Source organism: Eublepharis macularius, chromosome 6, assembly GCF_028583425.1.
Source record: "Eublepharis macularius isolate TG4126 chromosome 6, MPM_Emac_v1.0, whole genome shotgun sequence".
Classification (NCBI taxonomy): Eukaryota; Metazoa; Chordata; class Lepidosauria; order Squamata; family Eublepharidae; genus Eublepharis; species Eublepharis macularius.
The window spans coordinates 106,703,533-106,715,890 of NC_072795.1; the positions used below are offsets into that span (position 1 = coordinate 106,703,533).

Here is a 12,358-nt window from a genome sequence, read left to right on the forward strand (position 1 = left end):
CCACAACAACCATTGTTCTCCGGCCGTGAAAGCCTTCGACAATATATCGACACTTGAATAAGTTTATTCAGTAAGTACTTTAGTCACTGAATCTTTGCTTATTGCCCCAAGTCTAAAGCCACCCCATTCTACCTGGTAGTTTGTGATCCTATAAGAAACCTATAAGGTAATAATGAAAAGCTAGTTGGTGGAAGTGGCCAAGGAAAGAAAGTAAAGGCCATTGGAAGGAGTTAAAACGGTGCTACAAAAGATGTTTTGGCTCACCTTCCTTCCCTTATGGTGCAGGCAACCCACACAAACTATAACAGTGACCATGAATGCAGATTCACTGGTTAGTCAAAGAGTCTTCCCTTTTGACTTTTTAAGCCACTTCCCTGCAGGTAAGAAATCAGATAGATGCAACCTTTTTTCTCCTCTAACCTTAGGCCATTTGAACCAGTACATTGGAGGCCCTCAGCCTTGGAGGTCCCCAGGCAGTTTGCCATTTTTCCTCCTGTCTCTGCACCCTGGATGCTTCTGTAGTATTTTATGACTTTTGCATAAGTAGAAGAGTGCCAGCAGAAGAAAAAGAAACATATTACTGTCCTTTAGAATGACAGGTCTTCTGTATTAAACATTAGGTTCTTTTGTGTTTCATTTTGGTCTGTCGCAGCTGGTTCCCATTTCTGTCTAGGTATCAGACTACCACATGGTGGAATTGAGCTTGGCTGTTTATCCGAGAGGATGCTATCTAACAGATGTCTAATGTTTCCCAACACATCTCGTTTATTTACTAGAACTAGATACATAAACCTAAAGCAGTAGGGTAATTACGAAGCTCATCTATCATTTTGTGCTGATGAGTGATTAGAAGAACCATGATGCCTCTTAAATAAAATGGGAAATTTAAACATAGGGCTTGTAATGTGTTTGTATCTCCCACCCTTTGTCTTGTTTGTTATGTAATTGTGTATTAGAACTATGGGACTTGTTAGAGCTTTGTATCATCATATTCTTTTAGCCTGCCTTTGTCTTCAGTTGTTTTAGCAGATGTGCTCCATTTTTAATAGCTATACTCTGAAGTACCATTCAAAATTAACTATTTAATAATAGATATAGTGAAAAAAAATACAACTTTATGTATGTGGCCTAGTTGAGAAGGAATGCATGCAAAAGGGGGGGAAAGTCTTATAGAACCAATTCTGCTATGATGTCTAACAAAGAGATGAGCTAGCACAAAAACAAACAGTTTGATTTAGGTTGCCAGAGATCACCTGAGACCTAGAGAAAGAGGAGACAAGACAAGATAACTCTGTCAGTGCCATCCTCAGCAAGGTTAAGGAAAATGTGACGTGACGTCCCTCCACAGGTCAGTAATGACTCAGTGCTTGCACAGGGGACTGCCTTTACTTTAATGGGTACTATGTGACCTGCCCTGCAGCTGCCATTCTCACTTGGGAAGATCCCTTAAAAGAGATTTTCTTTAGTCATAGTGTCAGCTCAGGTCCAAGGGATGCACAGGTAGTAGCAATGTGCTGCTGTCTATTTTTAATTCTCTCAGAGTAGTTCAGAGTCAAGGCCACTTTCCTACCGCACTTTCTGTGTGTGTATAGTTGCCATCTTTCAGACTGATGATGTTATTTTACCTCCATGTCATGAAAAATTTCAGCTTCCCATTTCCACACACTAAACCTGTATTAAGGGAGAGGACATTTTTCTCTTGGCCTGTTGGCAAACCCGTGTGTGTATGTGTTGGAGTGAGGGAATAAGTCTTGTATCTCTTTTTCCACCATTAGAGAAAGAACTGTGGTTCTCGAAAGCTTATGCCACTACAAAGTTGGTTAGTCTTAAAGGTGCTACTGAACTCTTTTCTAGAAAGTCATACTGTGGTACTGGGGGTGGGGGTGGGAGAGAGACCAGCTCTCGAGAATGAATGCAGAATAAGGGCTTGAGGTGGGGTGTTGGCTAGTGGATTCTCTGGCACAAATTCCAATATTCACAAAGCTTCCAACTTGAGCACCTCTTTTGCAGAAGTGCCATTTGGCAGGAGGCTCCTTAGGTTGGAAGACCTTCAGTCATGCTGAACGGAGTGGTAAAATGCAAGCCTCTGAGAGTGAGGGGGGGGTCAGTTCCCAGATGGTAATTGGACTGAATCAGATGCCAGCTGTTTTTCTTAAAAACTGCGTGTAGAGCATTTCACAGCTATACGTTTCTAGTATATAACTCCATGGGATTCAGTTCACCCCAAGAAGGATTTTTACTCTTTCTGACACAGGTCAAGGGATTTCTAAACTCTTGGCAAAGTTCATGCTCTTTTACAGTAGGATCCAGAAGAACCCCTTGGCATAAAGAAGGAAATTGTGAAGTTCTGCCAAGTAACTCTCAAAACACTTCACTGCATGAGTCCAGGAGCTGCATGAGTTAAAGCATTTTATTTGATAAGCTACTAGTTCATTCCCTATTACACTCCTTGCCAGGAATGGTGTTTCTCTACAAGCAGATAACGTATATAGGATTCTAAGCCCAGCCCCAGAGTTCCCACCTCTCTTCAGGAAATAGTTAGCTAAGTTTAATAAATGTGCAGCAGGATATAGCAGAGATGATGTGTGAGAAACTCCAAGGCCATGAGGCCCAGCTTCTCAGGCAAAAGAGAAACTGCAGGCTGAGAGATAACAGCAGGCTGTCACATTCCAGGCAGAGAACAGCTTCTAACATCAGAGACACACAGAATCAAACAGGCCTTGCAGAGTATGACAGGAGACATCCTGACAGAAATGTTTTCCTAGTAAGATCCATAAGGAAAAGAGAAGGGACATGGAAAATGATGTTTCCTCCTCCTCTTCAGGGAATTCCTAACAATGATAAGACCTTTGTAAAGAAACTGTGAAGAAGCCTTGCAACTTTCTTTCAGCTGAAGTAATACAGTTAAAGGTGGCTTTCTTCAGATGCCTCTATAAAGGATGGAATGTTGTCAGATTAGGCAGCAATTGCACATTCTTTTGCCTGTTGACTGACATTTCATTACCACCACTACCCCACCCACCCACCCACCCACATTGTGGAAATCTTCTTGTTCTCTAAGGTGCTACTGGATCCAAATCTTGCTACTAAAGACCAACACAGCTACCCACCTGAAACTATCTTCACCCACATAGATTATGTTTGAGGCTTCCTTTATAGCCATAAATGTCCCAGTGGCTCTTACTTTGCTAAGGTTGTTCTTGTTTAGATGGATGAGCTGAAGGGGAAAAGAAGCAAATTTCCTAAAGGAGCAAAAAAACAACAACACCCACACTAGAGATGGGCACGAAATGGGAAAAAAACGAACCCTGAGTTTTGTGGTTCGTCACATTCCACAAACCACAAACTTTCATGAAATTGTTCCGTTTCACAAAACGATTTTTTAAGTTCGTGATTCATCCGATCTAGGATGAATGGAACCTACAATGGCCCCCAAAGACACCAAACTCACAGGGAGACTTCAGCAGGCTCTCCTCCAGCCACCCTCCAAGTTTGGTGAAGACTGCAATACATTTACCGGGAGACTGCCTCCCTTCTGTCTCCCCGGGTGCCATGAGTGCCACAGCCTCGGGGTGTGGGGGTGGCCTAAAGTACCCCCCTTGTGCCCTAACAGGCATCCACCAATTTTGCCAGATGGGTTCTGTTGGTGGCCACCCCCTCCTCATGGGCCCGGGACTCTCTCTCACTCCAAATCCCAGCAAGAGCTCCTCCCTCTCCCTCCGTCTACTGGAACTGAAAGCAGGAGGCACAAAGTGGTGTCTTTTGTAAGAAATGCTCACAGAGTAGAAGAGGAACTCTCTAGTTGGTAGATAGACCTGCTTAACAGGTCTTAACAGGCTCCTAAGTAAGCTCAGTAGCTATGGGATAAAGGGCCAAGTCCTCTTGTGGATCGAAAACTGGCTAATTAATAGGAAACAGAGAGTGAGCATAAACGGGCACTTCTCACAGTGGAGGGTGGTGAGCAGTGGGGTGCCACAGGGGTCGGTATTGGGTCCAATGCTTTTTAACTTGTTTATTAATGATTTGGAATTGGGATTAAGCAGTGAAGTGGCTAAATTTGCAGATGACACGAAATTGTTCAGGGTGGTGAAAGCCAGAGAGGATTGTGAGGCACTCCAAAGGGATCTGTCAAGGCTAGAAGAGTGGGCATCCATGTGGCAAATGAGGTTCAATGTAGCCAAGTGCAAAGTAATGCACATTGGAACCAAAAATCCAAAATATAAATACAAGTTGATGGGGTCTGAACTGGCGGAGACTGACCAAGAGAGAGATCTTGGAGTCATGATAGATAACTCACTAAAAACGTCAGCACAGTGTGCGACTGCCATAAAAAAAGCTAATGCTATGCTAGGGGTTATTAGGAAAGGGATTGAAAACAAATCAGCTGGTATCATAATGCCTCTGTATAAATCGATGGTGAGGCCTCATTTGGAGTACTGTGTACAGTTCTGGTCGCCACACCTTAAAAAAGATATCATAGCACTGGAAAAAGTACAGAGAAGGGCAACTAAAATGATTAAAGGGTTGGAACACTTTCCCTACGAGGAAAGATTGAGGCGCTTGGGGCTCTTTAGCCTGGAGAAAAGACGACTGAGGGGAGACATGATAGAGGTTTACAAGATAATGCACGGGTTAGAGAAGGTCGAGAAAGATGTGTTTTTCTCCCTTTCTCACAATACAAGAACTCGTGGGCACTCTATGAAATTATTGAGCAGTCGGGTTAGAACAGATAGAAGAAAATACTACTTTACACAAAGGGTGATAAACACATGGAATTCGTTGCCACAGGAGGTGGTGGCAGCTACAAGCATTGCCAGCTTCAAGAGGGGACTGGACAAATATATGGAGCAGAGGTCCATCAGTGGCTATTAGCCACAGGAGATAGATGGTATTCTCTTTGTGGGGAGGTGGTGCTCTGTTGTCTTGGTGCTGGAAGGAAGGCAGTGGGAGGGCTTCTGGTGTCCTGGCCTCACTGACAGTCCTTTAGATGGCACTGGATTTCTAGCCACTGTGTGTGACAGAATGTTGGACTGGATGGGCCACTGGCCTGATCCAACATGGCTTTGCTTATGTTCTTATGTTCTTAACAGGGTTGGGAGGGATAATATTGGTGTTCCCATGGCTACAGAAGGCCCATCTCCCCCCTGCTCATTGCTCTCATAGAACAGAATGGGAGCTCTCAGGTTGTCAGGGAGAGCTGCCTATCAAGGTTATATGGGCTAAGATTGGGGTTTCCATAGCAACAAAAGGTCTGCAGACATTCCAGGCCTATGTTGCCTAGGTAATGCATGGATCGGCACCAGCCTGTCTGGCATCACAAAGCATTCAGAAATCAAACGAATTGGCCCAAAAAGTTGTGGATTTTGTGAAAAATGCAGCCCCACGAAACGTGTTTTCGCAATACACAAATTGGCCTGATTCGTCACAAAATTTTATTTGTATTTCGATTCGTGCCCATGTCTACCCCACACGAAATACAACGTTCTGTGTCTTCATTCATACCTAGCATATTTTTAAGTTAATACTAACTTCAGATATTATATATATTATAATATTAGCTTCAAATGTAATCTATGTGGGAGAAGATAGTTTCAGGTGGGTAGCTGTGTTGGTCTGTAGAAGAGCAAGAATTGGAACCAGTAGCTCCTTAGAGACCAACTAGATTTCCACAGTGTGTGGGGGGGGGAGGGATAATAAAATGTTACTCAACAGGCGAAAGAATGTGCAATTGCTGTAACTAAGATTGCTGTAACTAAGATACAGAACATTAGTTAATAAAGTTAATATTTATCAAATTATTCATAACTTAACTAAATTTGAGAAGAAATGTCACCAAATATTTGGGAGTGCAAAAATTTGAAGAAATTGTGAATGATTCTTATTGGGTAGGACATGAAAGCATTATCGGAGAAAAGAAAACATAGTTCCTATAAAGTTTAATAAATGGTGCAGGATCTGTGTATCATTACACAAGAAATACTAAGTTGTTAGCAAAGCTTTGCCGCATTATGTGCTTCTTACTTGCACTGTTTGCCCTGTGCTGTATTTTACCTAAAGAATATTTTAAGAAGAATTTAGGGAATCGTGCTTAGGATAAACAGGAAATTCAAGGGAAACGAAAAAATTAGTTTTGATAAGAGACCAGCAAATACTAATACTTCATTCAGTTGGAATACTTGGAATGTTGAGTGAAAATGTTATTCCCCATGGACAAAGACTTTTCCATAGCAAGTGTGGTCTGATGGCGACAAGTGATGAGGGTTTAGGAAATATTTAGGTCTATCCTTGGACTTGCAGAGGGTCACCGTTGTGTGGAGGAAGTGAATATGTGAACGCAGATATCTGTGTGGATGTTGTATGGGGGCAGCATATGAACAAAAATATGGGGGATTAAATAAGAAAATAAGTAAAATAAACAGTAACCACTTCTTCAGTGGCAATTTTTTAAATGTTATGGTATTTTACCAGTGCCATAAACTGCAGACAATCATTAACAATCTATCCCATAGTAATCTCACAGGAATACTTTTCCACTAATTAATAGCCAATCTTGTGGTTACTCACAATTTAATAAAAGGTTCAATGTCTGGTCTGCCATATGAATAATACGGGTCTGTGAATCCTAAGTCTGTAATCTTAAACAGAGATAATTATTCGAAAGTAAATGCCACTCAGATCAAGGGGACACACTTCTAAATAAACAGGCTTTCAGATTAGGTTTTGACACAGATCAGAGATTTAACTAATTTATTCTCTGTGACGGGGACCACAATTACGTTAGTAATTTCAGCATAGCTGCGTGATGGATGTGTCATTGCAAACAGGAAGAAGAAAATATTAAACATATTAGGAAGTGCAAACGTCTTTAAAAAATAGCATCTACAGCAACAAGTGAAAAATAGAACTACGGTCAGTACATAGACAAAACACTCTTCTTGAATAAGATTCAACGCTTTCTATTGTGCGTTCTTTATATTGTAAATATAAAGAGATTTGTAAGTTAATCTTCCATTTGGCAGCAGTTAAGCTTTCTCTCCTCCTTTAACATGCACATCATGGCAAGTGTAAAATGATCAATAAGCAACTGTGTCAAACAAGGTTATTCCATGAACCACCACAAGCTCAGTGCTGCTGATTAGCTCTAAAATCAGATGCAATGCAGTGGTCACAGACACAAGGTCATCAGGAGGACTTGGTCACAATATAAACAATAAAAAACAAACTTCCAATCATTGTTCATCAGAATCTTTTGGAATAAATTTGGCCAACTTTGCAATATGCTTCTGCAGCTTTTCAGGGTTTTTTTTTAAAAAACTTTTCTTGTGGTGATCTTTTATGCTATAGGTGATTTCTAACAAAAATGCGGGTTTTTTTCCCCATCATGCCATCCCCAAAGACAGCATCAGGGACCATCAGGGTTGGCCACCTGCCACAGCTCTTGCTCAGCAAAGGGTCCAGTCCCAACCGGAGCCTCTCTAATTACGGCTGGCTGCCACTGATTTGTTTAGCCTTCTGTGCATGCTCCAAAATTCATACACAACTGCAGCTTTCTCAGTCAGCAGAGTCTTCTCCAGATGGCCAGTTGGTAAAGGAGGAAAAAGAAGGGCAATGGGAGACACTCAGCAGATCCGAAAACAGTAGTGTACCAGCTGTGACTGTAGCAATTGCTACCCTTCTTCCTCAGCATCACCTTTGGATTGTGGGAGGGGGAGGAGGCTGATGACGGTCATCAAGAGAAGCGAGAACTCAGTTTTACTGCGCCCACCAATCATACGGACAGGAGAATGCTTATCAGGGGCCTCACAGAAAAGTGGAATTGCTGCTGCTCTCCTATTTACACAAACCTAAAAAAAAAAAAGGCAGCAAAAATAAAGACGAGTAAACATGATACAATACGTATGAAAAATGCCAGGAAGGGAAAGAGTAATATGTATTAAAATCAGTAGCAGTATGTCATTTTATTTTTACTGTAGCACTGTGAATAAATGCTGAAAACCTTAGTCTAGTATAAACAGTTTTTAACATATCTGATTTGCATAATTTTTTGACCGTGTCGGTAGCTCTAGGAAGCTTATTTGGCTGTCTGCTGTTTTCTCTCTAGAGTGTGCATATTAGAAAATAATGTGAATATATAGTTAAACAAAAATGCCATCAGTATCAAGCACTCTTCAACATCTACATTTTTTCTCTGTGATCATTTTTTTAAAAAACCTAGATTTTAAAACGGGAACAAAATCTTTGCCATTATTTCTACATGTCAAGCAGGTTTCATAACCATTGTTACCCCCAACTCCAGTATTTCATGGCAGAATTATAAGGAAATGGTGTGGGTCTGCAATTTTTTTGCACAGAAAACTCAACAGGAGAACCCCTGGACTTCCGTGTGCTGGCCTTTAAAAAAAACCAGCTATTTATCAGCATCTGGAAAAAATAGATCAGTTGAACCTAAATGTAACTGAAATAAATTAGACTGAAGAAGTCATAGATCAATGTTTTAAATCCCCACTAGCTGTTTCTGAATAGAGCCCTCTGATTAATCCTGTATGACCTTACAAACAGTCTATTTTGGAATGCTTGGAGATCCTCTCTCCCTGCATGGTGAACATGGCTCTGTCAGGTCTGAAGAACAAAGTTTGTGCTTGAAGGGGTCACACAGGCATCAGCTCCTTTTTGTTTCTGGAAGCCAAATACTTCCCAGATCAAACTTCAGTAAGTGGGTGGAACCTGTTCTTCTCTTACCCCCTCTTAACCTTTCTAAAAATAATCTAAACCACCCAAAGAAACTATTTTAAGAGGTTCATATCCATGGCCCTGCAAGTGGTAAGCTCCCATTTGGCATGTGTGCATGTGTCAGTTTCCCATGGTTCGCATAGTTAGTAGTACTGTCTCCTTTTTAGTTCGAGCCACTCTTTGCAGAGGCTAAAGACGAGACAGCTTCTGGACTTTGGGACCACAAGCTTTGGAATCCACAGGCTAAGTTTCTAAATGTAGGAGAAGGAGAAAATGCTGTTTTGGAAATGTTAATGGGTGTCTGAAAAAAATCCCTTTCAGACATCTGCACGCCTGCTCTGGGTTTATTGGATCGGATTTCATAAAACCTGGCTGTGATTTCTCTCCGGGGACCTTAATGATCTTGCCATTTTCAATAAACATTTATAGAAACTCTGCCAGCCTGTGGATAAAGGAGACTCATATGAAAGTCTTTATCTTCCAAAAATACTAAAAAGAAAAAGAAATACTTCCCCTCTCAATACCCTCACCAGAAGATTAATAGAAACTGTCAAGATGTAGCATTCAATTGATAACTGAAATTGAATTACAGCACAGAGCATTTGCATCACAGGCATGCTGTTGATACATTTGGGTCTCCTATTCTGAAAAAAAAATGCAAACAGATTTTGTTTCTGAAACGGGGACCAACAAAATGATGGGCGAGAAAACCAGTGAAATTTAAGAGGCAAGATGGAAATTAAGGCGATAAACCCCGTTCAGCGTTCATGCCACCTGGGAACAGAATTGCATGGTACTCATGTCTGCACCTCTAAGAAATTTCCATTTTTTCGCATAAAAAAATCCAGATATGAAGCCGAAGCTGCCTTCTTCGCCAACCTGAAACTGTCTGACTTCAACATCATTGACACCCTTGGAGTTGGAGGTTTTGGAAGAGTTGAGCTGGTAGGTAACCGTTGATTTTGAAAAAAAAAGTATTTTAAATCTTTGTTTTATATTGCTTACTGTGGGGAATATTGAGAAAAAGATTAGCTTTTTGTAGTTATTGTGTCTGAGATACATTACTGGAGGTAGGAATATAAATGTCAGTCAATAAAAAGCTAAGATAAATTTTCCAATCGATGAAAAAAAATAAATCTCAGAAAACCCATCATTTACTTCACAACTCTAGATTTAGCACTCCCCAGTGTGCTTTCATATTTAAGTACTGCTGCAGCTAGGAAAAATTCCTACAACTAACATTTTAACATAAGACTTTATTGGCCCTGATAAAATGTCAGAGGGAATAAAAATCTGGTCATTTATGTTTGCAACTAAGATAAAAAGACTTATTTTCCAACTTGAATTATGAAAACTGAAAATCATGTTGAAAAAATATGTAAACTCTTGTGTTCTGTCTAGATATATATAAAATAAACAGACAGAATGTGTAGTATTATTAACTGAGTGACTCAGTTGTGAGATCATGCCAGTAAGATTTATGCTAGCAAGCCAAGGACTCCCTGGTAAATGACACCAGGCGGACTCCCAGGAACTCCTTTAAGTTATGTACAGTGCAGTAAACAGATTTAACTGCTACCTTTGCAGTAATAAAGGATATCCCTTCCATGAAAGTCAGCAAGTGGCATATTAACCCCACATCTGCTCAGAACAGATTGACAGGTTGTGGCACAATCCAAATAGTGCATCCAAATTTTTTTCAGGGGCCAGTCTCTGAATAATTGTGCAACTAATTCCTTCCACCAGCAGCCTGGTGTTTGAAACAGAAGGGAGAAGCGTTCAGAACAGACTGCGGTATGCTGTTGGGGATCTGCTGTTCAACCAAAAGAGATAAGGAATCCCCAGGGGCAAAGTGCAAGTCCTTGGGAATACCTAGAATAAATCAGATCTAGTGGTGTGCAAACTCCCTTTGGAACTCAATGTTTACAAGTTTGTCTGTTTTCCAAGAATTCTCTCCCTGTTCCTGGCATGTGCATACTAATGGTATTAGCACTGTTATCACATTCTCCCCAGCAAATTATTTTTTGGATTGGTAACACACATATGATTAAGTTAGCAAATGCAGATGCTGCAGTGCTATGGCTCCCCCTGTTTGTTTGTTTGTTCCTATAGCCTTGTATTGTTTTGTAAATTGCACATCCCATTTTAAAAGTTCATATAGCAAACAATGAGAATTGTACTGAAATTAAAGGATTAAAAATGAAGGACTTCTGCTCATATAGTCACTCACAACCAAGTCAGATCACATGCATGCACAGAATCCCACTGAATATTCTGAGCAAAAGAAGAGCTTCTTGGAGAAATGGTGCTTGATTTGTAATACAGCCAAACATTATGAGCTGGATAAAGTCATATGTTAGGTATTTGCAAACTTTGCTGCCATAGCAAGGTGGCTCTCAGTCGATGTCTTTTTTTTCTATTTTTTTCTTTAATTTTTTTTTCTTAGCAGCATCTCTTCTTCTACCGTACTGCATATTTGGCAAAGTAGAAGCTACTTAGTGCTTCCAGAAGACAGCTGCTGATGGGGACAAACTTTCAAACTACTTTGGTTTGGTGCACCCACAAAATCCAGAACTGTGCCTGTAGTTTGCATGTAATAAATAGCAATTTATTTCCATTCATTTTCAGTTTATTATGTGTTTTGTAACTAGAACAAAAAGGGTCATGTTGTTGGTCAGCTACTGTGCAAAGGCTTGAAAGGCTGGCTGGGATAGTAGGATATTATTTGCTTCAGTCAGAAAATTTCTGGTAGCCAGTCATTGGGAATGAGAAGCACAATCCAAGGTCATAAGGCATCAGGACCATGGTCTGTGGTATGGGCAACAGAAACCAGGCCAGTTAGTCAGTACCACAGGCCTTTTGTTGGATCCAAACTAAATTGGCAATTTCCACCAATTGCCGTTTCCCACTGCAGACCTTTCGTGTCATTCCTCGGATTCCCCTGTCTCCCAGGGGCAGCATTTTGTGGACATCAGTGGACATCAGTGGACTGCAATGGTGGGGCGGGGGGGGGAAATTGCATGTAGATCCAACCCCAACAAAACCCAGACATCGCCTGCAGACTACCTATGCCCTAGCATTCAGTGGAGATTTAAAGGAATGGGAAGTTACATCACTCTGGCTCAGAGCCTTGTGCTGTGGTGCCACTGAAAGTCTCAGATTGTGCCTTTTGCAAGAGGCCACTAGAAAGTTCTGCTCCACTGTTCTAAAGATCAGAGCCTGGCAATATGGCCTTCTCCTCAGAGCAGTTGTTCTTCCTCAAACGATATCGCAGGGTGGGCAAGGTACTACAGGGCCGATAGGAAGACATCACTAGTGCTTCAGCAATTGCACAGACTGTCCCCATGGACCAGTTTAGAATCTTGCCTGGAGCCTTCCCTAATACCGTAGCAATTTCCCAGAAGATGTGATGGCAGCAGCTTGGATGTGCTCAGTCAGGGGCTGCTTCCGCAATAGGACGGCGTTCCCAGAGACATCTGGTGAGATTTCCGCATGTCAGAACTAACCGTGTTTTCCATCCATAGACTCCCTCTCTGAAAAGTGCCACTCATGAACAAATAAGAAATAAGTTCATGGGTCAGATCAAGCTTTGCAAAATCCCTCATTTTTGTAATCACCAACATTTCAG

The 12,358-nt window shown here is 41.2% G+C and overlaps 1 protein-coding gene across 4 annotated transcripts in view; it reads left to right on the top strand.

The window, feature by feature from the left end:
- The window catches only part of LOC129332770 (cGMP-dependent protein kinase 1), a 157,110-nt gene that overhangs the window by 84,229 nt on the left and 60,523 nt on the right, over window positions 1–12,358 (top strand). For 3 of the 4 annotated variants that reach the window (XM_054984006.1, XM_054984007.1, XM_054984009.1), the window contains one exon: window positions 9,579–9,675. In XM_054984006.1, coding sequence (XP_054839981.1) covers window positions 9,579–9,675 — 97 coding nt within the window. Of the gene's footprint in view, window positions 1–8,921; window positions 8,988–9,578; window positions 9,676–12,358 lie in introns of those variants that run through there. The other variant, XM_054984008.1, reaches the window with a different exon arrangement.